Genomic DNA, 24,232 nt, shown 5'->3' with positions numbered 1-24,232 from the left:
AAAATTAGTCACTGACAGTTGAAAAGCTATCCGAAACCCCAATATATATCTCTCAGCTCGATTTCGCAATTTAACCGGAGGTTAGCAATGACTGGATGATAAAATATGGAACCACGATTTTCGTTGAACAATATTAACGATAGATGGGGAAAACTGATAATTAAGGCAAAGATCACACATTGAAATAACTTTTTCATAAAACAGTCAACACGACGTTAAACTGATTTGTCATATATAAGGTGTTTTATGTGCACTCTTTGCAATTGAAGTCCAACGTATCCACGAATTTAAACTACACACTGTATGAAGTTGCTAGAGTTAGCGCCGAATGCAGAGTTACATAACAAAGTGATATTGCCCTTTCAACAACTTGTGGAAGATAAATTTTGACGCCTTTCGTTTTCCGTGTACATTGCCGTCCTTTATACAAAATCAATTAATTGATGTATGTTTTTTCTGGTAGTGTCAAAGTTTGTCTAACAAATTTCAATGCATAGTTTTATTGTTTCAGTATATTGTCTCATCGCTTCAAATTAATGTACTTTACGGTAGCTTTGAGCTTTCAAATCAAATAAGCTATTTTTAAAGGCTAACAGATAGTGACATTCTACGTATATAACTCATGTAAAATTCATGAATGTTGCCGTCATTATCTTGCCGTTAAGCTTTGTTTTAAAATATACAACAAATACACTAATGCTTTAAAAGAACTGCCTTACTTTAAAATAACTCGGCGGCCGTTCACATTTCGTTGAATTCCACCTTGACAGATAAACGATATAAAAGCAAATCGATGTTTCTTTTTTTCCACCAAGGTAGTGTTTTGGTGCCACAAATGTAATATTGTTGGACGTTTATAATCCCCGCAAGGCGTAAAATATTACTTTTATCTCCTTTTCAATAACGTATATTCTTAGCTTTTAAAGGCAGCTGACGGTTGCCTACTCAGGCGATTAAAAAGCTAAGCATGTTGATGCGTCATGTTGGCGATGATATTCTAAATTACTGCCATAGGCAGTAAGTTACAAAAAAATCTTTCAGAAAAAGCCGCTTATTTGTTAGCTGTATGTAACAGACTTTCTCTAAACAGAGTTGACTGTGATCATTTAAGCCTGCATCGCTAATTGCTACCTCTATTCAAATCGTCAAACTTATTAGCCAACAATTGGGAGGGCGGTAAGGCAACTCTTGTGTAAACACTTGCTTTTCCCCGCCCCTTCTACTTGTGAACTAAGCAGGCGTACATGGCAATGTTAAACACGAACTTTCTCGCTATTCCAAACACGATAAGCCCAGAGGTTCTCAAAGAGCATTTTAAACAAGATACCTGACATCGCCAAAGAATCAGTGCCGTTCACCGCTGGTTGAAGCACATAATAACTATTTTAATTGACCGCACTACTCATATTTTGACAGATTTCGCTCGTCTCTCACTGGCCCGGTTTTTGGCGGGCAATTACATAATCAGAACTTTTGAAAGTTTATTTTATACTGCTGTGTAGCAATATATTCCACTAATGGAGAGTACTGAAAAAAATTGTGGCTTGTGTTAACAAGCTATTGTATGCGGTTAATCGCGAGTTCCTAAACTAAGTCATGTCTGTTATTAGTTTTGAAGGAGTTTCAGTCACTGGTTGAAATTTGAAAGCCATATTGATGTCTTACAAATGGTAATTTTGGAATTTTAGAAAGAAAGCATTTTTCTTTTGTTTTAATGTCCCCGAGAGAATGCTAGAGAACATAATAGCGTTAGGCTTCTGTCGGCTTCTGAGAGTTTATTGGCCGGCTTGTAGAGCTTAGTATTCACAAACGTGACTTCGGAACTTCTGCACTCAAAAGCGCCATTAGCACATCAAAAGGTTTTTGCTTTGCTTGTCGCTCAGGTATCTTTAAACTCCTTATAAAAAAAAGCCTCTTTGCTCAAACTTCCAAACACTGAGTTAGAAACGTTGCTTTATTTAATAGCAAAGCCCTTGTTGTTGTTTCGCTATTTTGTCTGGCAGTTTGCCTATAACCAGTGGGATACGACTGTTGTGACACCCCCCGTTTCGGGTCCGAATGTCAAGTTACGGGCCAATAGCGCATGATCGGCTCATGTGACCTTAAGTCGAGAGGAGCGTCGTTATTGGTCGGAAGCGTTCGTCATCCTACAATGGCTCTTGAACCACCCGAGTAGATAGCTATTTGTGTCTGATTTGCGTTCGTTCTTGAGAGTTGATTCATGGTTGTATGTGGTTTAATTCGCCTCTTGGAGCATTCAACCGCTGTTTCTAATGGTGAAGCTACCGAACCGATAGCGTAGGATGAAATTCAAAGCATTAATTTGCTTGGTTTGCCTACTCCACAGAATATGTTTAGGTAAGTGCATTCGAAAGGGTATCTATGCGAACTTGTTCTTTACTGTTGAGCGATATTGGTGCGCTTTTAGTACTGGATTTCTCTCTCCGTAATGAATACTTGAGTTTTATGTGAGGCTAAATGTTCCTTTGAACAAAGAAGGACACTTGCATTTACAGCTGATAGAATTGGGTTCTTTTTGAGAGATCTTTAGTGCTTAAAAACTTGTAATTTACACCGTAGTTGTCGTCCATTTTGTTCCATTATTGATCCGTCATTGAACGGCGTGTGGAGATTGTAAATGGCGAACGTACAGCTGTTTCAAGATGGTGATCTCTAGCCTTGTTCGTACCAAAACGGAGCTTTAATGTCTAAAAATTCAGTCGACTGCATTGATGATCTCTACAGCCTTAACACAGCGAACGGGAGCATACCGAATAAGTAATAACAACAACAACATTTGCTCTCATAAATTCATTTGCACGTGGTGTGTTAAGACATTTTCGGTTCTTGTACACTTCGGATACTTGCTCAGGAATGCAGAATTCTGTTAAACGACAGCCAAAGGGTTCTTTGAGGGTAACTTGAGTATAATTTCTCATTGCGTGATGGCATTAAACTTGTAGATTTATGTAACAAGAATACCGTTTCGTTCGCCACGCGAAGTGCCATCCAGTTTGGTATGCAGCAGTTTACATTCGCCTAGTATCTTATTCACGGCCAAACTCGAACTGAGTAAATAGAATTTTCGTTCATAGCTTTGTGGAAGGAGTCAGATTTAGTGGTTTAGCAAGTTAAAGTACGTGATCGTTCAATAGAAGGTTGCTTGTTTCCTACGTGCGTCTTGCAAGAGAACTTGTAGGCTTAAATTATCATGTTTATTTACAGAACATTTAGCAAATCCTCGGAGAACATTGGAGATGAATTAGTAGAAAGCAACGACGCCCGTTTCTAGAAACATATTTGGCCGCTATTTATCCAGATTTTACTTGCTAGATCTTTTTCAGCTGCGAGGTTAGGCAAAAAAATCCGTCACCCACGTTTCCCTTCCGTAAACGCAGTGAATAACTCAATTATCTTCGATTCATCTGTATGAAGTCAGTTGTAATGCATTTGGTATTCTTGATTCTATTCTTCTTTTATCCCAGCGTCGTTGCTAATTCAGTGTGTTTTTTGTTCACAGGTAATTCTTTGAGACTTTTATACGCAAACCGTAAGGATATTAGAATTGTTCGGACGAGCTCCAAGAATCCGAACGAAACTATAGTCGTCGATGGACTCGAAGATGCCATCGCTGTGGATTTTTGCTTTGCTGAAGGATTTGTGTTTTGGACGGATGTTAGCTTGGAGAAAATCAAGCGAATTCGTGTCACAGGAGACACAAGGAAAGTCGAGGATGTGATCTCGGTGGGTTTGAAGAAACCCGAGGGTTTGGCTGTAGATTGGATAGCGAAAAAGTTATATTGGACTGACTGTAGAGATTCTGACTGGGAAAGGAATAGAATCGAAGTTGCAAATTTAGATGGAACTAATCGCAAAGTTCTTTTCTGGAAAAACTTGGGTCTTCCAAGGGCTATTGCTGTGGACCCACTCAAAGGGTAAGTTTGAAATCTTATTTTTTTGTTGGCCTACACAAATCGAGTTTGGTTGATGCTACTTGTGCACTGCTTTGACTAAAAATATTCAACAATTTCCGGTACAGAAATGCCCTTGCTTGGCTTTGGCAAAGCTTATCATTTGGGGAGCATTTAAATAGCTTTGTGCTTTTAAGAGATTTCCACTAGGAAAGGCTAATGAACTATACTCAATTAAAAATACATTATAATCTTTGAGCTGCAGTGAGCCAACAGCAATTTATCAGCATATTTCTGCAAGCCTGCTTTGGGATTTCTCTTCGTCAACGTGTGTTTTGTACTGAAAATCTGCTAAGCCATGAATAAGCAACAAGGAATTTGTTGCAGGCATCCAGTATTAGAATTCAATACTATTTTCTGAAGGCAGCTTACAGATCTTTACTGGAATTTAAGCTTGCTTTGTTTTAATAACCCCCTGTTGTTTTCTTCTGACTGGGCCAAGTGTGTCATTTTGTGACCAAGGACTTGAAGTTAAGTGTCTAAAAGAAAAAAATAATTTATTGGTGGTTTTCTTTTGGAACCAAAAAAATCTCAGTTATTTGTTTTTAGAAGTAACAGTTCAGGGGGAGCTAAAATTCTGTCTCTCTCTGTTGGCTAATTAGGAATTCAGTGTTGATTGTGCTGCAAAGCAAGCCTTTTCCCTCTCTGTCTTGCTAATGAGTGGCTGTTTTGCTGTGAAAATCCTTAGCACAAGTAAATGGCTTGGGTTTTTGTTAACCACCTCTTTACGTGCAATATCTATTCTTGAGTAATCTATGGTCCCATATAAAAAGAGCTTTGAAGAAGGCTTTGTTAATGGCCAAAGACAATGGGTCAGCAGAACATTTCATTTGACCTTTTCTAAAATTGAGGCCCAGTGAATGTTTTACTAATTATCCATTGTTTCAGAGGATTTATTTACAATGTGTAATAACAGAGTGCAAATTTGCTCGCGTAAATTAGTAGCAAGGAGAGAAAAATGTATAATGTTATGCTTTGATGATGAACAACAATTACTCCACTTGCTTTTGGTTTCATTTCCAATGTCTGTAACCCCCGAATTTTGAGATAATATTTCTGTTTCTTTTTTTTGAGAGTCTTAAGGATAAAAATCTTAAGTTGCTGATTTATCTACCACGTGAAATATTAGCCTTTCTGTACCATAATTTTTGTCATTTTTATTGAGATAACAGTAAGTCATATATTGGTGTTTTCTCTACAAATTGTTTGGCACTGGTGAAGATAGGTCGTTGTATATTTTTCACTTAACACAGTTTTTGCTGTGTTTATGCACTTTGTAGTTCCTGTTATTCTTTTGCCTGAGCATTGGCTGTGGTTGGCATTTTGCAAGAATCAAATACCTGTTTGAGTATAGTATTTAAATGCTTAATCAATTGAATTTGACCGGGCATACCTTTCCTAAAAGGTCTGTCAAGTTTTGACAGCTAGTAAATGGGAGAATTAAGGACCTTGAAAATAGATAGTGCACAACAAGGCTTGTTTGGGAAAAGCTCAAGAGCTTGATTAGGTCATTATCCTATTAAGAGATTTCTGGGGCCACCTCATGTTTGGTGGGTTTGTTATTTTTGGGTGATGTTTCCATTTTCTTTTTGTAATCCATTAAAGGAAAATTGACTGATTTGGTAGATTTTCTCTACTGGAGGAAGGAAAGAGGAAATATTAGATTCTGCCTTGTTTGTCTGCCCTCTTTGACCCGTCGGATTAAAGTTGATGTGTCTTTTCCCTTTAAGTCTGGAATTTGTGTATTGCAAATTGGGGTCAGTTTTGAATTCTCAGTCATACAATGAAGTGTAAATTTGTCTGATAAACAGTCATAACTTATGAAAAGACCCTCCTCTGACAACTATGTTATTAATTCAGTACCTAATGCTTAACTTAGTTCTTTTATGGGGTATTTAAGAGTGTAGTCTAAGGACTATGTCTGGTTACCAATGTTTTGACAATCTAGCTTTTCAGAGTCATACGGTGCTTGCAAGTAGATTTTTTAGCAAAATACACGTGTTTAGTGTTTTCCTCGCGGACACAACTATGCTTCTTCGACAGTTACATTGACATTGTGGGGAGAAGTGCTTTGTAAGATGCTCATCGTTTCCAAAGCTGAAGTGAATCATCCCACAAAAGCTACAGAGATGATTGTGTTAAGTTTCTAGCTCTGGTTACTGTTGTAACCTAACTCCTTGAGCCAGAGTGGTGCACAAAGCCAGCTTTGGTTCAGAGAAATCAGAAGCTGCCAGAAGCATCTACTGGTGCTTCTTTTAAGGCTTGAATCCCTATCTGTCACAATTTCTATGTTGTTGCAAACCTCCAGGCCAGGTTGTTCAAAAGCTGGTTAACACTAACCCAGGATTAAAAGTTAACCGAAAGTAGTAATTTTTCTTGTATAAAAATGTTTTTTACTGCTCACGTTTTGTGTAGTTTGAGCTTAGTCAAGCTCAGAACTGAAGGACAAACATTGTAAACAGCAAATCTTGCTGAAAAGTCTTGCTAATCCTGGGTTAGCTTAATCAGGCTTTGAACAGCCCAGCCCAGGGTTATAAAAACTACCTGTGGCTGGCTGCGAATGGAAATCACTATCTGCGTCATGATCTTGCCTGGCTACTCGGGGCTACTCTTCTGAATACTGCAACATTAAAACCCAATTGCTTTAAATCTTTGTGACGACCCTGAACCTTTCTACCACCAAATCTAATGGGTAGCAAACATAAATGCCAAAGGGAAAAGAGAATTTTAAAAGAAGCCCACTATGAAATATGAATTACATACATGTAATCGCAGTGAGTTTTGGCTATTGAAGTGACATTCAGTAAGATGGAAGAATGAAAAATAACAAACAGGTGGTTATAAAGATTGGGAATGTTCGAGATGTATGCTTAGGATGATCAACTCATGTAATTCGGGTCCATATTTGTCAAAATCTTGGTAAAAAAAGTAAATAGAATCTTGGTCAGGATTACCTGGAAATACTAATCAAAAGTTTGTTAGGTAGATGACTTGAAAAAGCACCAAAATCCTGAAAAGAAGAGATCTATAATTTCTATTACATGTACGCAGGGTTCTCATTAATTTAGGGAGTAGATGGCTTGCTTCATGAAGTAGATGGTTGAAACCAATTTTGAGTGCCAAAGGCACAAGCCCCTAGGGGGATCTGGGGACGTGCTCTCCTAGAAAATTTTGAAATCAAGAGGCTCTGAAATACTATTTCAGGCATTCTTTTGGATATATTTCCTCAAAAATAGTAAATTTTGGAAAAGGCCAAAACACCAAGAATTTTAAGGGACAGAGCAGGACGTGTGCTTTTGCTTTCAATGGGTAGTGTTTCCACTGGAATTGATGCTGTAGATGTGCTTGGCATGACACAATCCACACTGGTATCGAGCGATGACTCCACTACTGACTGTTAGACTCAACTACTGATTCTTCAAGCACTTCCGCAGCTTTTTTCTTTTTTAGAAATCCCATAGTTTTTTGCTGCATCAGTCTTTTTGTTGGGCCTGAGTCGGCCATTTTCAACATTTGCAGTACAAATAACGAATTACCGGTAACTCTGTACGTAATCGAGATTCATGCTGGGCTTGGTTTGTGATTGAGGATGCATGTCTACAAAGCAATATGGCAGTTTGTTGGCGAGGTAAACACGAACCAGCTAGGAATCAAAACAGACCTTAACCAACAAGAAAATGTGAAGGCTAATTTTATTGTGCAATGCAAAAATGGCTTAGAAGGAAGTTGTCCCCTTTGATGGCAGATATTTTTATTTATTTTCATTACTTTCACGAAAAGTAGGCAGCTCAGAAATCGAAGTATCCGGTTCTTGAGCCGGTGGCCGACACTTAATGAGAACCCTGTGTGTGGTGTCTGCTACTGTGGCATTGTTTCATGTACCCAAGCCATAACTAGATCAGTTGTTATCCTTTCAGCAGGACTGAGAAGTGTTGAGTTTTCTGGTAAAATCTCATCTTGGTTGAATTTCAACCTGTATTCTGTAAAGCAAGCTGATCCAGATGTTAGTCACCAGAGAACTGTAGCCATGATGGACCTTTGACAATTAGATTATGAGCTTGAGATTTCTATGAGGTAATAACTTTGATGAGACCAAAAGCCAAATCAACTATCAACTCATAGAAATCAAGAGCAAATAGTCCAATTACTTTTTAAAATTCGTTCTTAAATTTTCTGCAGCTATCCTTTTCCAATTTTTTTTGTACGTCATGTTTAACTTAACATTTTAGAAAAATCGCATGGACTGAATTTTCGCTCAGAATTTACTGTTGTGTATGCACGTTCATCTAGTTTTTTTTGAAGTCACAAAACTGTGAATGCCCTTCAGTTTAGTTTTCCCAGCAATTTAATTATCCATTTGTATTTAAATGTTTGTCCGTAACTTCGCAAAGACAAGAAAACGTCGTTATTTTAAAGATGACCTCAAGCCACTGCATTCTAATGGCTGATAGTATACAAGTAGCGCAGCCAATCAGACTGCAGCATTTGCATTAACATACTGGTAGAATTCTACTAATTCCTGTTACAACTGGGATATAATTTTGAAGTTGACCTTGTAAATATTATTAAATTGCAGTGTGGTAACATGCGTTTGTAATCCTGCACGAGAAAACATACGGTAGATCTCTAAAATAATTTTTGTTTTGGTTGTTAAAATTGTCAAAGTGCAGTCATCTCTAACTGTTTTTTTCTTTTTAGGTTAATGTTTTGGACAGACTGGGGTGAGCAACCCAAAATAGAGCGAGCTGAAATGGATGGCTCCAACCGTGGAATAATCATACGACATGATATTCATTGGCCCAATGGGCTTACAATAGACTACAGTAATGAGAAAATATACTGGACAGATGCAAAATTGTTTTATATAGCTAAAGCTAATTACGATGGTTCAAACCGTCAGAGAATATTCAGAACTCCCATGCCCAGTCAATGTGTACTGGGCCATCCATTTGCCGTGACATTATATGAGAATAAAATTTATTGGACTGATTGGAAAACAAGAGGCATTCATTCTACGAACAAGAATACTGGTACACGTTGTCAGATGGTTTTGTCAAATGCTTATTCTCCTATGGATATTCATGCGTTTGAACCAAGAAGACAGCTGCCAAGGCCTGGTAAGTTTAATTTTTATTTGATTGTTGTCACTTTATTGCTAAATGGCATTTGAACAGAGCTGGTTGCTCTGCAAAGTCATTATTTTTATTCCTTGTGAAAATAAAGATCACTTCATGATTTTCAGTGAGAGCTGGTAGCCAGCAGAATTTCCTGGCTTAAGGGAATGGAGGTGGTGTGGCTGAGTGGTTTAGGCTCCTTGATTCAAAATCTGGAGGTCCTTGGTTCAAATCTTTTACCCTAATGCTATCTGGATTTGTTCTTGGTAGTCACGAGTTCAACTCCTCAAATGCATTGTGTAAATAGCCAAGTTGTCAGCCTCCCACCAGTGGGGATTCTTAATAGTTGATTTTATTTGCAGTATTTGCTTATTTCTTAACAGCGTCCCAAATTAGCACAGCAATACTTAATACATTTGACTCATAAATATTTATTTATTTATTTGGTTATTTGTACCTTCATTTCTGATCCTCAATTTGAGACTTCAGGAATATTTTGTCTTTTGTCTTTGATAGACATAGACATAGACGTACTTTATTTAACATGGAAAAGTACACACTTAGCTGTTCGCTAGTTTCCAGGTGTTCCACGATTTAAATTAAGTAATGTACAACATTATGGGAGCTTAAAAAAAGGTATTTACATCAAGCTAATTTAAAAATCACTAAAAAAAAAGAAAGAAAAAGAAAAAAAAAACCCTGATCTGATCCTGTGTAAAAGTACATGTACTTTTTGTGTTCATATTTGGATCCAGATTCTCAACTAATTCAAAGAATTTTCGATAAAATCCCATTATTTAGAATTATTTTACTGACATACAAGTATGGTTAACTTGACAGGGCAAAACCCGTGCAATTCCACCTCAAATGGAGGATGCAGCCATCTATGTCTGTTGAATGCTCATAGTCATTCATGTGCTTGCCCGACTGGTGTGAAGCTTTTATCTGATGGGAAAACATGCGGGCAAAGTAAGCTGTAAAAAATTATCATTTATTCACTAGGAGTGTAACAATTTGTATTCCTTGCGATTTGACTCAATTTTGATTATTGCCTTTTGATTTTGATTATTTCAATTCAATTGTGCAAAATATTTCCACACAGCAGATCTAAATCACAATTGCTGGTGGTAGAAGGGCAACATTTTTACCAAACGACACAAAGTGGCGCACAAACTGCAAACGTCTGTGCTCATCAATCAAAAGCATATGTTAAAGAGTTCTGGATTTTGATTTCACAATATAATAACTCATTGAGGGCACCCTGGGGAAGGTATGCAAAATATCGAACCAAAGTTGAAACCTGGAATTGAAGAATCATGAATCAAACCGAACGGTCATAATCCTGATTAATTGAGAATTCAATTAATCATTACACCACTATTATTCACCCATGAAATATGGAATGGCTCCCATGAACTCGTTATTAAGTGTTAACTTTTATATTGAGATCGAATTGGAAGTTGAAGTGGTGTGTTTTGTGGATGGAGGAAAAGTGAAGAACTTGGTAAAAACCCTTAGAGCAAGTACCTGGACCAAAAACAAACTCAACTCACTTATGGCACTGGGTCTAAGAAAAAAAAATTACGTCACATTGGTAGGAATGTGATGTAAGTGAGCACTTTATCAACTGTGCCATCAACTGTGCCATCAACTGTGCCATCAACATCCCTCCTCCTGCAACGCAAACCTTTTACTAGCAGATTTTTCTTTCAGATGTTCTAGAGTAAAACCTAGAAATCAGTTGCTGACAAGTTTGTGCATTTAGTTCACTAACGGGAAACTGTTTTCTTCACAGGTCCTATCCATTTCTTATTATTAGCAAGGAAGGAGGACCTGCGTCGCATATCACTTGACACACCTGATCTTACTGATGTGGTTGTACCAGTTTCTGGTATTAGGCATGCAGTTGCCATCGATTTTGATCCAGTCGATAAATTTCTTTATTGGAGCGATGATGAGAAACTTGAAATCAAGAGATGTAGAATGAATGGACAAAGTAAGCTTGTTGTGACAGTACTGATAAATCTGTTTGGTGATTCATTATATTGTTTTATCACTTTAATTTCCTGGGGTGAGGGCTTTACGATTGCTTCTTGAGATCATTGTTTGTGATGTGTTACATTTAGGGGTTGTGAATGGTAAATGCGGGAATTTGCGAGACGACAAGACTAGCGCTTTTCTTTGCGAACCCAAGACATATTGACTTTTTAGATTGTGAGACTGAAACTTCAAAGTGTTTTGAGTGCAAGCGTGAGGGGCACAGACTCTTAAAATTCGAGCCCCAGATTTAGTTGAGAGCTATAAGAATGAGCGAGAATGAGCTTGTACAGAAGCCTTACAAAGGAGCCTTTTGTTGTAAATACTTGTGCCTTTACACAGTTCCACAGGGGACAACAGATAAGTTCTTCGACTTTATGGGTTTCATCATGAGCTATCGTGGGTTGTGTGCGGCTTCTTGATTCCCCTTTTGATCTCTTAGCCAGCCTTTGCGAACAAGCTGGAACTGGAAATTTGACTGGAACACACTACGTTAAGATATCCTGGAACAAAATAACTGTTTTTTTGGCGCCAAAATGACGTTGCAGTAAGTTTTGTAGCTTTTTGTGGAATTCAGACAATTTGGTGCCCAGAAGTTTGGATTAACTTTTTCTCGGATAATTGAAAGTTGCTTTATTGAAATTCAATATCAGGTGACGAGAAGATCTCATTTATTAAAACAAACAAACGAAACGGAACTTCGAAACCCTTAACCTTGCAAAAAGTCAAGACTCCGAGAGAGCTTCGTATAAAAGTCGAGACTGTGAGACATACGTAACCGCTAAAAAGACAAGACTGCGAGACCTGTGAAATTTGACTAAAATTTTGTGAGACCCAGAGTTTTTGAAGGACTATTTGCCACCCCTACATTTATATACAGCTAAACGCCCTATTTTTTTTGGCCATTCAAACTCTGATAATGTTTCAGGGAGGATTAAAGCATCAGAGGTATTAGGTGTTCACTATTACTGACAATATTGTAAAATGCTATTGTTTTCTTGTTTAGACGTTGAGGTCCTAGTTTCCAGTGAAGTTAAACATCCTGATGGTGTCGCAGTTGACTGGGTTGCACGGAACTTGTATTGGACAGACACAGGCACTGATAGAATTGAAGTCAGCAGGCTGAATGGCTCATCAAGAAAAGTTCTTATCAGTGAAAATCTTGATGAACCTCGAGCGATAACATTAGATCCAACTCATGGGTAAATAAAGACTTTTCTTTGCTGTTTTCTTGTACGTCTGGCAGAAAAGTTAAGGAAGGATCTTTTTTATCTACAGTTGCACCCAGCTATTTTCGAACTCTCAGGAGAAATGGAAATTTGTTTGAAATAGCGCGAGTTCAAAATAGCCAGTACAAAATCTACTAAAAATAGCCAATACAAAAGGGCAAATCCAGGGGAAATGGTTTAAAGTTTGAAATGTTTAACATGGACTTAAAAAAAACCACGTTCGAATTAGCAGGGTCCAACTGCGCTTGTTAGCAAGTACTTATCAAAAATTAATCACATACAGTACATGTATATGCTTCTTAACTCTGATAAATGTTTGATGTGAAACTTCTTCTGACAGCTTAGTTTTGCATGCACTTTCCAGTTGTAAACATGTTTGTCTACTTGCTATTGTGTGGGTTTCTAAATGTAAAATAGCTCTAGCACTAGCTATCTGCCAGCCAGTCTAATTGAAAAAGTGTAAGTTGAGGAACAAAAATGAAGATTGAAAGAAAAATGAAGGTAGATTGTAAATTAATTATAATGTCAATAAAGAACTGAGCCTCTGTCAATACTGGTATTTGCAAGCCAATAGAAGGTAACTAAAAGCCAGAAATTCTAAGTGGAGTTACAGAGAACAGAGGTTACTTCTTCCACTTGTGTATCTCATGTAATGCCTGTGGCTTTGCAAGTGGAAACGTCTATCATAATTGATTCTGCAATTTTGTCTTTCCCAGGTACATGTACTGGACTGATTGGGGAAAGCATCCGAAGATTGAACGAGCAGCACTGGATGGGAGTCACCGCACCATTTTGGTCAATGACTCCGTGGCGTGGCCTAATGGTCTTACCATTGATTATCTTTCCCACAAGATCTACTGGGCTGATGCCAAGCTGGACAAGATTGAGGTCATGAATTTGGATGGGAGTAGTCGCAGAGTGGTCCTGAGTGACAAGTTACCACACATCTTTGGTTTTACTGTCCTTGCTGATCGTCTATATTGGACAGACTGGCAGAAAAGGGCTATAGAGAGTGTGAACAAAAGAACCCGCAAAGACAGACTAACAATCATTGACAGCTTGCCTGATTTGATGGGATTGAAAGCTGTCAATCTTAACCTCACATATGGTGAGAAATAGATGAATCATTTTTGGTACCAGTGATTCTTTTGAGTAGGATTTATAGGGAAACATGTACTTAGTATCTGTATGGCACATTTCTTCTCTAGGTGCTAATGACTGCCAGCGTAACAATGGAAATTGTAGTCATCTGTGTTTATTCAGGCCTTCGGGAGTTAAATGCGAATGTCCAAACGGGATGGAGCTGCTTGCTGATGAAAGGAGTTGCATACGTAAGTGCTTTTCAATTTATCCATAGTAGGGTTGTCATGAAATTTTTAGTCACCTGGTACCTTGATCTTCACACCCGGAAGAAACTTGTTGCTTTTTGGGTGAATTATATCAACAACAGGCAAGTTCGCCTGTAACATCAAGGGCCAATCAAATATACTCATCCAAAAAAGAGTTCTATGGATTTTGGACACTAAACATTCTTGCACAATGTCATAACAAAGTGAATTTAGTTGGTACTACTGTTCTGCCAATAAAATGTGCTGAGTGATTCGCAGGGAAGTAGCTGAGGGCCAGCCTGCTGAAATTTCACCAGAAAACAAAGACTTGGGGACACTTTGGAGATGCGAAAGCCAGAAAAGCCAGCTGCTTGCACGTGTCAATGAGCCAACTTACTGTTTTCTTAGTTACATTAGTGGTTTACAGATGTATAATTAATGACCTGTTTGGCATTCTGATTGCAGTACCAGAAGCATTCTTGTTGTTCGCAAACCCCGATGACATCCGGAGAATTTCTCTTGACACCAATAATGGCAATGTTATTCCCTTGGTTGGTGTCAAAGAGGCAAACGCTCTTGACTTCAGTGTTCACGATATGCAGATTTATTGGACAGATGTGACCCTCAAGTCGATAAGTAGAGCATTCCTGAATGGCAGTAGCATAGAGCACTTGATTGTTGTGGACTTACACTTTCCTGATGGCTTGGCAGTTGATTGGATAGCCAAGAACCTTTACTGGACAGATTCCGAGCTTCAGAGAATAGAGGTGGCAAGGCTAGATGGGCAGCACAGAAAGATGTTGATTTGGAGAGACTTGTGGGAGCCGCGGGAACTGACTCTTGATCCAGTGTCAGGGTAAGTGTGAAACAGGAACAGTTTTCATTAACGGCTGGGCATCAGGCAAATTGGCTGGCTGCAAGGACAATTTTGCCCCCCCCCCCTCCTGCTTTGACCATCCTCTTGTAGAAAAGTTTTCTTATGAAGGAGTTCAGTTCAAATAGTTTTACTTGTCTGTGGAAACCAGTTGCCCTCCTGTTGAAAATGAAAATGGAACCCCTGCAGAGATAGTGACAAAGGCCTTTTGTAGAACCCTGTGACCTTATTAATGATCAATAATTGATGTTGAATGAAGTGAATGCTAGAAATGAAAAGAGTGTGATGAAAGTAAATTTTGTTGATTTTAAGACAATTGATGTGTAAGTATGATTTTACAGCAGCTTGAATGATGGAAAAAATTTGTGTAAATCTGTGGATTGCTAAGGTTGCTATAAGAGCAACCTTTTCCCATAGCAAATTTCTAAACCTTCAAATTGCCACTTAAAACAATTTCCTGGCATATCTTGCACCTTCTATGCTAGTAGTTGACTTGCCCATTGTTGCTCTGATCTAAACCACAGGCATATGTACTGGGCTAATGGCGGAGAGAAACCACAAATAGAGAGAGCAGACTTAGATGGTTCAAACAGGCGTACAGTTGTCGTTAATGTCACACGTCCAACCGGCTTGACAATCGACTTTTCATTGGGACTTATATTCTGGGTGGATGCTGAAAACAAGGTGATTGAATGTGCATATTTAAATGGCACAAACCGCCGAACCATTGCAACTGAACTACCAAAGCCTTTTGCCTTGACCCAGTACAAGGATTTCATATATTGGGCAGACTGGAGGTTGAGCTCAATCTACCGTGCAAACAAATCCAATGGAATGGACAGGACGCAAATTAAGGGCAACATAGACTTCATTATGGATATTCTGGTTTTTCACAGCAGTAGACAAGAAGGTTTGTACATTCAGTAATTTTGTGGTGTACATGTATTTTTATTATTAACTAATGGTTTGCCTTAGGAGAGTGGTCAAAACTTAGCATTAACTTGAGTAAGTTGCAACAGAACCGCAGAATTAATCAACTTTTGATTTATTTAACTACATTTTAAACCCATGTAGAAAATGAACTTACAGCCGCCAAAACCTCATGATCTCGAGTTTTAAAAATGTTTGATATTTGACGACTTGTCACTCATTTCTAGAAAAGGTTCAACATAGGAAAATGCTACATGTTAGTCATGAAAGAATCACACTCTCCCGAACACAAGTGTTTTTTTAAAGTGATAACCGTCTCTACAGCATAGTAAACAGTATTTCATCAAAGTAACACTCAATAGCTTGGATTTGAGTGGTCTTACTACATTTAAGTTTGATCCAATGACTTACAATGTATCAAGTAAGAGCAATCTTGTACAACATGCAGGTTGCTGTTTGTAGGGTCACATTATTGTCGTCAAACTTTGCCTCTGGCATGGGAATGTCTGGTTTAGGGCAAGCTGTGTGAGTGTATAAAGTTGTGTTAAAGATAGGACTTGACCTCGCAAAATAGTCTAATGAAGGAAGTTTTCAATTAAAGTGGAGAATCAACTATTTGTCATAACTCTATCAGGTTGGAATCTCTGTGCTTTCAATAATGGCGGCTGCAGCCACCTTTGTCTTGCTAAACCTGGAAACAGAATAGAGTGTTCCTGTCCAACGCATTACACATTATCACCAATTGACAATAAAAGCTGTAAAGGTGAGTTTGTCCAGAGTTCCCACTAGTTGTAATAGTTAAGGGTCCTTGGGACCCCCAGTTCTAAAGAGTTGGGAGTTCTTTTTTTGCTTTTCAGGGGTCCTTTGCCTATTTACTAAAATGTTGGGAACTTTTTTCCTGCTTCACAAGGACACACTTTGCTAAACTTTTTTTACATCGGGTTGGTGTATTAACCTCTACAATGTAGGTCAAATTGTTACATTTTGTATTCTGAGTACAGCAGTGCCAGGAATTTGCCACTTACTGCAGTTCAACCAGCTGCTTTTTTTGTCTCGACTTAAGCTTTAACCCTTAAACGAGTGTTTTTGTTTGCAGCTCCTCGCCTTTTTATGCTGTACAGCACCAAAACAGACATTCGCCGAATCCTCTTCAACTCATCGGACAATCTTGATGTGGTTTTACCCATTCGTGGTCTATCAGATGTTCAGGCGATTGATTACGACATTAACAGCCATCTTGTCTTCTGGATTGATGGTACCACCAAGACCATTAGATGTGCTTTTCAAAATGGCACCAATTCTAAAATAATTAAACTGGATGCAGGTGCAGTGCCGTATGATCTTGCCATCGATCCTTATGGACAGCAGCTATTTTGGACGGACACTGCATCCAATAGCATTAAAGTTTACAGTCTGAAGAATAAGACAAACCTCGGTGTTGTGTTCCGGGAAAATAATTTTTATCCGCGGTCTATTGTGCTTCATCCTGAGAAAGGGTAAACAAAGATTTTTACCTGTTGTAACATATTAACAAGTTTACTGTTTCTTGTCAGATGTGCATCATTTTATTAAATTCAATGTATTGTAAATACACAATAATACACAATAAGTGTAGGTGCATTTAAACTTCAGGGTATTTTAGAAACTCTTAGTTTTGAAAAGTATTTGCACATAGGTTCACACATTTACAATACTTTGTCAAAATATCTTACTTCCATTGTGCATTCTTGTGGCCTGTGTGTTTAGTTATGTAATGATCTTATGGAGGTGAATAAAATGGTAGTTTTATTGTTTGTAGTTAAAGATTACAAAAGAGATAGATAAATCAGATCCTCCCGTTTGTTTACCCCAAGGCTGGTGCCGGTCAAAGTTTTGGAATCTCTTAGGATGAGCCGAGTTTTGGAATGTTTTGCTGAATACTCTAAGCTTCCTTAAAGGAGCTCAGTCACGGTATTTTGAGTTATTTTGGCCACGTACAAAATTACCTTTCAATTGAGGGACAACTGAAAATGATTTTTTACTACCATAGAAAAACACCAAAGAGATAAAAATAAACCATAAAGGACTAAGGATGGTTAAGGATGGAGAAGATTGACATGGATTACAAACAGCGGACTTGAAAAATTGAGGCTAATCTTTTCAATATGCGCAAACTGTGACTGTGCTCCTTTGTGAAATCCTGACAGACTTCCTCTGTTAACCTCACCTTGCCTAAATTTCTAAATGATCTGGCAAAACTTTTCAGGTTAATGTACTTCACCAATGACAATCCTGAGAAAAAGTGCATCGTGCGAGTGACAATGGGTGGACTCGACAGCCTGATGTTGTTCAGCGCAAAGTCCCCTGGTGACTTGGCAATTGATAAGCAGGGCAGAAAGCTTTTCTGGACGGATACAGAACTGAAGAAGATCGAGTACGGCGATTTGGCAGGTAAATCCTTTATCAGTAATCAGATTTAAGGGGGGTAACATTGCTTCAGTTGCTATGGGTACAACTTTGTTTCAGGTTGTGGTCACCAAAGCTTCGGAAGCTTATTACAGATCCCTGAGTGTGGCTTTTCCTACGGTCCACAAATTTCAAATTGCTGGTTCCCTGTTTCAAAGCAAGGACTCGTTGGAACAGTTTCTCTGAAATTTACCGGTTCTACTCGGGCACTTATTTTTGTTGTTGTATTTTTAGTGGAAACATTTGGCACCATTCTTTGGGGGAAAAAGACAATTGTCTTTTCATTTCCCATTGAAAAAGCTTTCTCTCCGAGTTGGTGTGAAATTCATGAGGCTGAGTAAAGTACGCATACTGAAATCATCCCCAATAAGGAATGTTTGAGATTTGAACTGAAAAACGTTTTAAAAACCTAAAAATCGGTGTTGCATATCACAAGAGAGCATATAAACCGTTTCAGTCTTCACAAACTGCCCAGTTTGCCGACATGCCCATGATTTTTATTTTTACTTTTATCGCCAAATACACGCACTCCATTGACATCAGTGCAACCTCGTTTCCAGGGTCTCTCGTCTTCCCCCGGCAGGGCGGGTAGATGAGAAACCCTGGGAAGGAGGTTTTTATCAGTGATGATTCTTATCAAGTGGCATCATGCGCAATGTCCTTGTTTTCTTGTAGGAACAAATCGCGCCACTCTGGTGGACTTGAATGTATTGCATCCTGTAGGAATAGTTGTGTTTGGAGACTACGTTTACTGGATTGATCGAGAATCTCGTACTGTCAGGAAAATCAAGAAGGGAGGTGAAATCCCTAGGGTTCCTGTGCAGGCAGCCGTTGATGACTTGTCTGATATGATAGTTGTTGACGCTAGGAAGTCCACAGGTAGGGATATCATACTGCTCGTTAATCTCACTGTCAACTTTCGAATTCTCATTACCTGTCTCCATACAGTTCTTGTTGTAATAGTTGGGAGAATTGTGTTCGTAGAAACAGAGTAGAAGAGTTCTAAGGGTTGATTATGTTGCCGTAGCTTTTAGCCGTATGGTGCAATGTATCAAGGCTTTCTGAGGATATACATGTAACAAACCCCAAAGGAACCACTTTGATCTGGTTTTCACTAGAGTCCGAGACAGAGTGGCAGTCGGAGTCTTCAGAACGCTTTTGACCTAGTGAAAATCGAAAATTGGAGACATAAGCTCGACGGAATCGGAGTCGCAAGAACCAGAATGTTTCCATTTTTTTGCGATTCCACTCACGACTTCGTTACTTATGATCCAGTGAAAACTAGATTGTTCGAGTCAGAAGCAGAAGCGGAAGAACCAACCAATCACGATGTCTGGAATCGAGCCTTGTAATTGGTTGATTCTTTGGCTTCTACTTGCGACTCCGATAATCTATAGTTTTCACTAGATCATAAGCGACGGAGACATAAGGAGAACCGGTATTCTGCTTCCGACTCCGTTGATTTGATTTTCACTGGGTCGTATCACTCTGCCCGTTTGATTACGACTGTGACTGAAAACCAACCTTAAGCAATTTATCACTTAATGAAGTTAACGGCCTTAGCGAGTTAATGAAGTTGACGATTTGAGCAATAGCACTTTGTCACTTGCCCGCCATTACAGCCAAAGAGTTTCTTTGGAAACTAATTCTTTTGCCCAAATGGGACCACAGATTGAGATGGTTAGGAAAGACAAATTCAAGATGTCCTACTTAAGACATCGCTCTTTTGGTAGTCTAAATAAACATTTTTTTAGATTGGAATGGGTGGTAACATTGTCTGGTGTTGATTTTTCAGTTGATCACCCGTGCGCCAGGAACCGTTGCAGTCACATCTGTTTGGTTGGATCTCACGGCCAGACGCAATGCTCATGCCCCGTTGACAATATCCTCAATGGAGACAATTCCACTTGTGGAGGTTAGTACGCAACAAAATCACAAATATCACACCTGTGCAAGTTGCCTTAGTGAAAGAAAGAGACCGATCAATGGCAGACTGCCATTCCTTTAGACAGGAGAAATAAAATTCTCAGTCAACCGTGGCAGATGGGCAAGAACAAGTCAAGCCACCGAAACAAGCGAAACTAAACCGCTAAAACAACCGAAACGGTTGAACGAGCGAGATGAAACGAAATCACTGAAACAAGCGAACCCATTATGATTCATTGAGAACTAACCGTAAGCAGGTTAGCCTGAACGTTATGCAGGCTAACCAGAGTGCTTTCTCCAGGCTAACCAGAGTGCAGGTCTGCAGGTTTGCCGTCTCTTTCCACTCTTGTTTATTATAACGAGTTTGCAATAAGTTTTTCGTGTTTTTTTTTTATTAGCTCCCAAGACATGCGAACCATACAAGTTTGCTTGCTCCAGTGGAGGTTGCGTGAATAAAAATTGGCTTTGTGATGACAGGGAAGACTGCATTGATGGCAGTGATGAAAAGAATTGTAGTAAGTTGTCTTGCTATTGCGTTTTTATGCAGGCGCAGATCAGAAAAGTAACCTGCTTTTGAAGTGTTCTTTGAGACGTCCTTTTGCAGTGTATTTCAGTCTCACGTTAGTTGTTTTAGTGAACGATATTTTGTGAAGCCTATTTGATTATTTAAATGGTATTTGTGTTTTTTAAACTTCAAATATTATTATTGTCATTATTATTAAGATGTACTGCTGTTGTATTTGTTATTTCAATCTTCGTAAGAAACCCCCCAAAACTAACTTTGATTTGTTGTTGTTTTTAACGTTCAGCACCCTGCAAAGATGGAGAATACCGCTGTAGCGGAGGCAAGTGTATTAGCGTGAAGAAACTTTGCGACAATGAAGCAGATTGCGATGATGAATCAGACGAGGACGATGAGAACTGCCGTAAGTGTTGGGCTGCCGGCTGTTTTCGGAAAATTACGCAAGAGTTTGGAGGCAGCGTGGCCGAGTGGTCAGCGCGTGTGACTCGCAGTCCAGTGGTCCCGGGTTCGAATCCCGCTCTGATCACTACCTGGATCTGTTCACGGCAGCCCTGAGTTCAAAACCTCGGCCACGCTTGGCAATAGCCAACTGGTTTGCCTTTGGCCGGTTGGGATTCTAATCAATGTTATGGTTCAGTTGTTTTCTCGGCTCCACTAGCTTTTGTGCCATAAACACTGCCGAACCTAAATGAAGATTATTCTCGTTATTGTTAGAGGCCTATTTACAGGCCGAAAAGCCAGGAAAAAAGGCGTTACCAAAGCAAATGTAATAATGAATATTGAATGGTGATAAAGAGGTCTTTGGGCAGAAGAGGGAATAGAGTTGACTTTGGTTTGATACAAACCTTCGTGCTTTTGTTAAGTAGACTGTTCTGTTGGCAAACTGGCTAGTCAACCTTAAGTCGACCTAAACCTCCTTTCATTTTCACACTTGGCTTCTTCTTTCAAAACTGTAAAATCGGCTGCCTCATGTACCTGCGACAGTCTTTGTTCTACTAAGATATCCTTGACCATGTTTTTGTTGATTTAATGCCACTCGTTGGTCCTCATTACTTTAGTTCTAGTGACTGTGTCGATGATGTTTAACATAATTTTTTCCTTTTCATCACAGCATTGAAATGTCTCAAGAACCAGTTTGAATGTGTTGTGAATCACATCGTTATCAAGTGTATTCCTTTGGATTGGAAGTGCGATGGTGGCGGAGACTGCCCTGGCGACTTGGATGAAATGGACTGTGATCTCCCTGAAGGTAGAGCAGCAGAATATTTTACTGATGCACTCCTATTCGTTGGGAGGCGCGGAGGCCTCATGGTTAGTGCGCTCGACTCGAGATCGAGGGGTCCGGGTTTGTGTCGTGGCCGTGGACATTATTTTGTGTTCTTGGGCAAGACACTTAACTCTCACAGTGCCTCTCTCCATCCAGGTGTATAAATGGGTACCGAAGAGTTTAAGTACTGGGGGTAACCCTGTGATAGACTTGAATCCCATCCAGGGGAGAGTAGAAATACTCATAGTTACTTTTTACTACAGAAACCGGGATAAGCTCCGGCCTTGCTCATTTGCAGACTTTACCGTTACCTTAATTATTAGTATTGGTACTGATGTGTGTGTTTTCATTGTTAATTTTTAGGCAATTCAACAGACCCTGGATCTACTGGTGTCTTCCATCCTTCAAATCTCAGCGGTAAAATGGTGGGCGTTATTGTGGCGTCAATCATTGTTTGCGTCATCTTTCTTACCATCGCTGTACTGATATGCCGCAGGCTCAAGCACGGCCCTGACTGTAACGTGACTCATGACATAGGATTAGTTGTGACTCCAGTGCTTCGTCCCAGGCCTCCCTCGTGCGCGTCTTCATCTTCCTCAGCATCTTCCCGCCGTGACATGTTCGTGACGGCGCCGTTGCGGAAAGGTCCCGGATCGGCTGGCTCGTCTAATAAGCGGTCAAAATCAAACGGCACGGCTCCGAGCTTAAGCAACCGTTCAAGTGCGTCGCAAACTGCTTACGACCGGAACAATTTAACTGGAGCGTCATGCTCCTCGACTGCGTCTACTGTAGTCACGGCATACCTTCATGAACCTTTGAATCCACCGCCGTCGCCTGTGACGGAACGATCTCAGTATACTTCGCGGTCTCGTCCATATTGCGAGTCCCTGTTGTCGCCGTCATCGTGTACATCACACCGATACCACCGGCCCAGAATGCCTCCGCCTCCAACGCCTGCTTCAACCGACGTCGAGTCCATAGGGAGTCGGCATCGCTGTCGTAGACTACACCGTTGCCGGTACCAGCGGTACGAGCCTTCCACCTGCACGGAGGCGGCGTACGATTCGGATTTGTTCGCGCCGCCTCCGACGCCAAATACGAACTATCTTTCGGAGGCGACGCATTTTTCAGATCAAGAGGGGCCGCCCCCATCTCCTGTAATGACTGAGAGGAGCTTCCATCCCCACCCTTACCCTCCTCCGCCTTCGCCAGTGACTGACGCGCCGTCAGTCGTGTTGTAACACAAGTGCGCAGAAGGGGAATCTATATCTGCGTGACTTCTGTCACGTCGGTGTCTCGCTCGCTACAATGGACCACGCGGAAATTGCGTGAGCTATAACTGACGTTATTTCACTTTATCGTCAATACAGAAAAGACGTTTCAAAGAATTGTACGTGGCCGTGCGAGTTGAACTCGCGGAAACTCCAACGCGTAACCTGCGAGGATATTGCGCGTTTAATTCGCGAGGAACAGAGAAGAAAGTCGACGATGTCGAAAGCACCACTCTAGCGGAGCAACGAAAAGTTGAATGAGCTTCAACAATATTATAATGAAGCAAAGTAACGTTCTCCGACGTTTTGGTGGGATAAGAAAGGGAATAATTTCTGTCGTATCGTCCTGAGTCAGCGGATAAACAGGAACTCGTTGTACCCTGTAGTTAACCTTGGGAAATCTTCTGAAAGTCGATTAGTCAATTTTGAACGATCTCCAGTTTGAAGCCTGCAAATGTTCTCTGCTTTTTTTGAGCTATTTTGTGTTTTTTAGTCCTATATTTTTGTACAAGTTCTGGCGTTATGTTGGTGTTTGATTGTGTTGAGTTTTTTTGTTGTTGTTGTTCAGGTTTGCGTTTTGTGGTTGCGTTGACCGTTTTCTTTTTTCACTGAATTACTCATTCTCTTTTGGAAGTTAATCATTCCAATTGAATTTATATTCACTGTTGGTGAATCTGTTCATGGTAAAAAGCACTTCGTGGGCTTGCTGATTCATTGGTTAATATCATTTTCGTTTATCAGCTCTCTGCAGGTAGAAACATTAACATGGCTTTAAAATGTCTCCAAATTATTTATTGTAAATATTGTATATAATTTGTAAATGGTGCTTTACCTGTAACCAAGAGTATCTATTGTCAAGCAGTTTTGCTGATGACTTTTAAATTTTCCTAGATTAATATATTTTTAATAAAGATGTTTGTATAAATGACGTTGTCTTTTTATGACCCTTTGTTGTATCTCCATTCTGTTGAGTCGGTTCAAAGTCCGATTAGCTATTCCAGGATAAGCAAGAATTTTGATTTCAGTTTTGTAACTTTTCGGTGAGGTTTTCTGTTCATATTGTATGTCCTTCAGTTTTGAACTTGAGAAATCTCAAACTACACAAAACGTAAGTAGCGGAAAACGTTTTTATGCAAGAAATGTGCACCATAAATGTGCATCACAAAAGAAACAAAATGACACCCTAAGTGCTGTTGCTATAGCAACTCTTTCGGCTCCAGTCTCTTTCTGTCAAAAAAACCAAATATCCCCATTTGCAACCCCCAAAGTGAGACAGGGTCCTACTTGGAACAGACATAGCTCCCATATTGTCTTAAC

The 24,232-nt window shown here is 39.6% G+C and overlaps 1 protein-coding gene across 2 annotated transcripts; it reads left to right on the top strand.

Annotated features, from left to right (window-relative positions):
• The first annotated feature begins 1,773 nt into the window (after positions 1–1,773).
• Positions 1,774–23,843, top strand: LOC145491427 (low-density lipoprotein receptor-related protein 6-like). Of its 2 annotated transcripts, XM_081470617.1 has the most exons (19): positions 1,774–2,358; positions 3,521–3,935; positions 8,670–9,088; positions 9,926–10,054; positions 10,881–11,081; positions 12,129–12,324; positions 13,068–13,459; positions 13,560–13,682; positions 14,145–14,535; positions 15,078–15,463; positions 16,118–16,246; positions 16,580–16,979; positions 17,729–17,913; positions 18,604–18,807; positions 19,724–19,843; positions 20,253–20,369; positions 20,664–20,780; positions 21,489–21,626; positions 22,008–23,843. In XM_081470617.1, the coding sequence occupies exons 1-19, from the start codon at positions 2,304–2,306 to the stop codon at positions 22,883–22,885; spliced, it is 4,995 nt and encodes a 1,664-aa protein (XP_081326743.1). In that variant the 5' UTR covers positions 1,774–2,303; the 3' UTR covers positions 22,886–23,843. The 2 variants fall into 2 exon arrangements, with proteins under 2 accessions (XP_081326743.1, XP_081326742.1); XM_081470616.1 differs by having other exon boundaries at positions 1,774–3,935.
• Positions 23,844–24,232: the final 389 nt, after the last annotated feature.

Source organism: Orbicella franksi, chromosome 6 (genome assembly GCF_964199315.1).
Source record: "Orbicella franksi chromosome 6, jaOrbFran1.1, whole genome shotgun sequence".
Taxonomy (NCBI): domain Eukaryota; kingdom Metazoa; phylum Cnidaria; class Anthozoa; order Scleractinia; family Merulinidae; genus Orbicella; species Orbicella franksi.
Note: the sequence above shows the minus strand (reverse complement) of the source record. Positions and strands in the feature narration are given on the sequence as shown.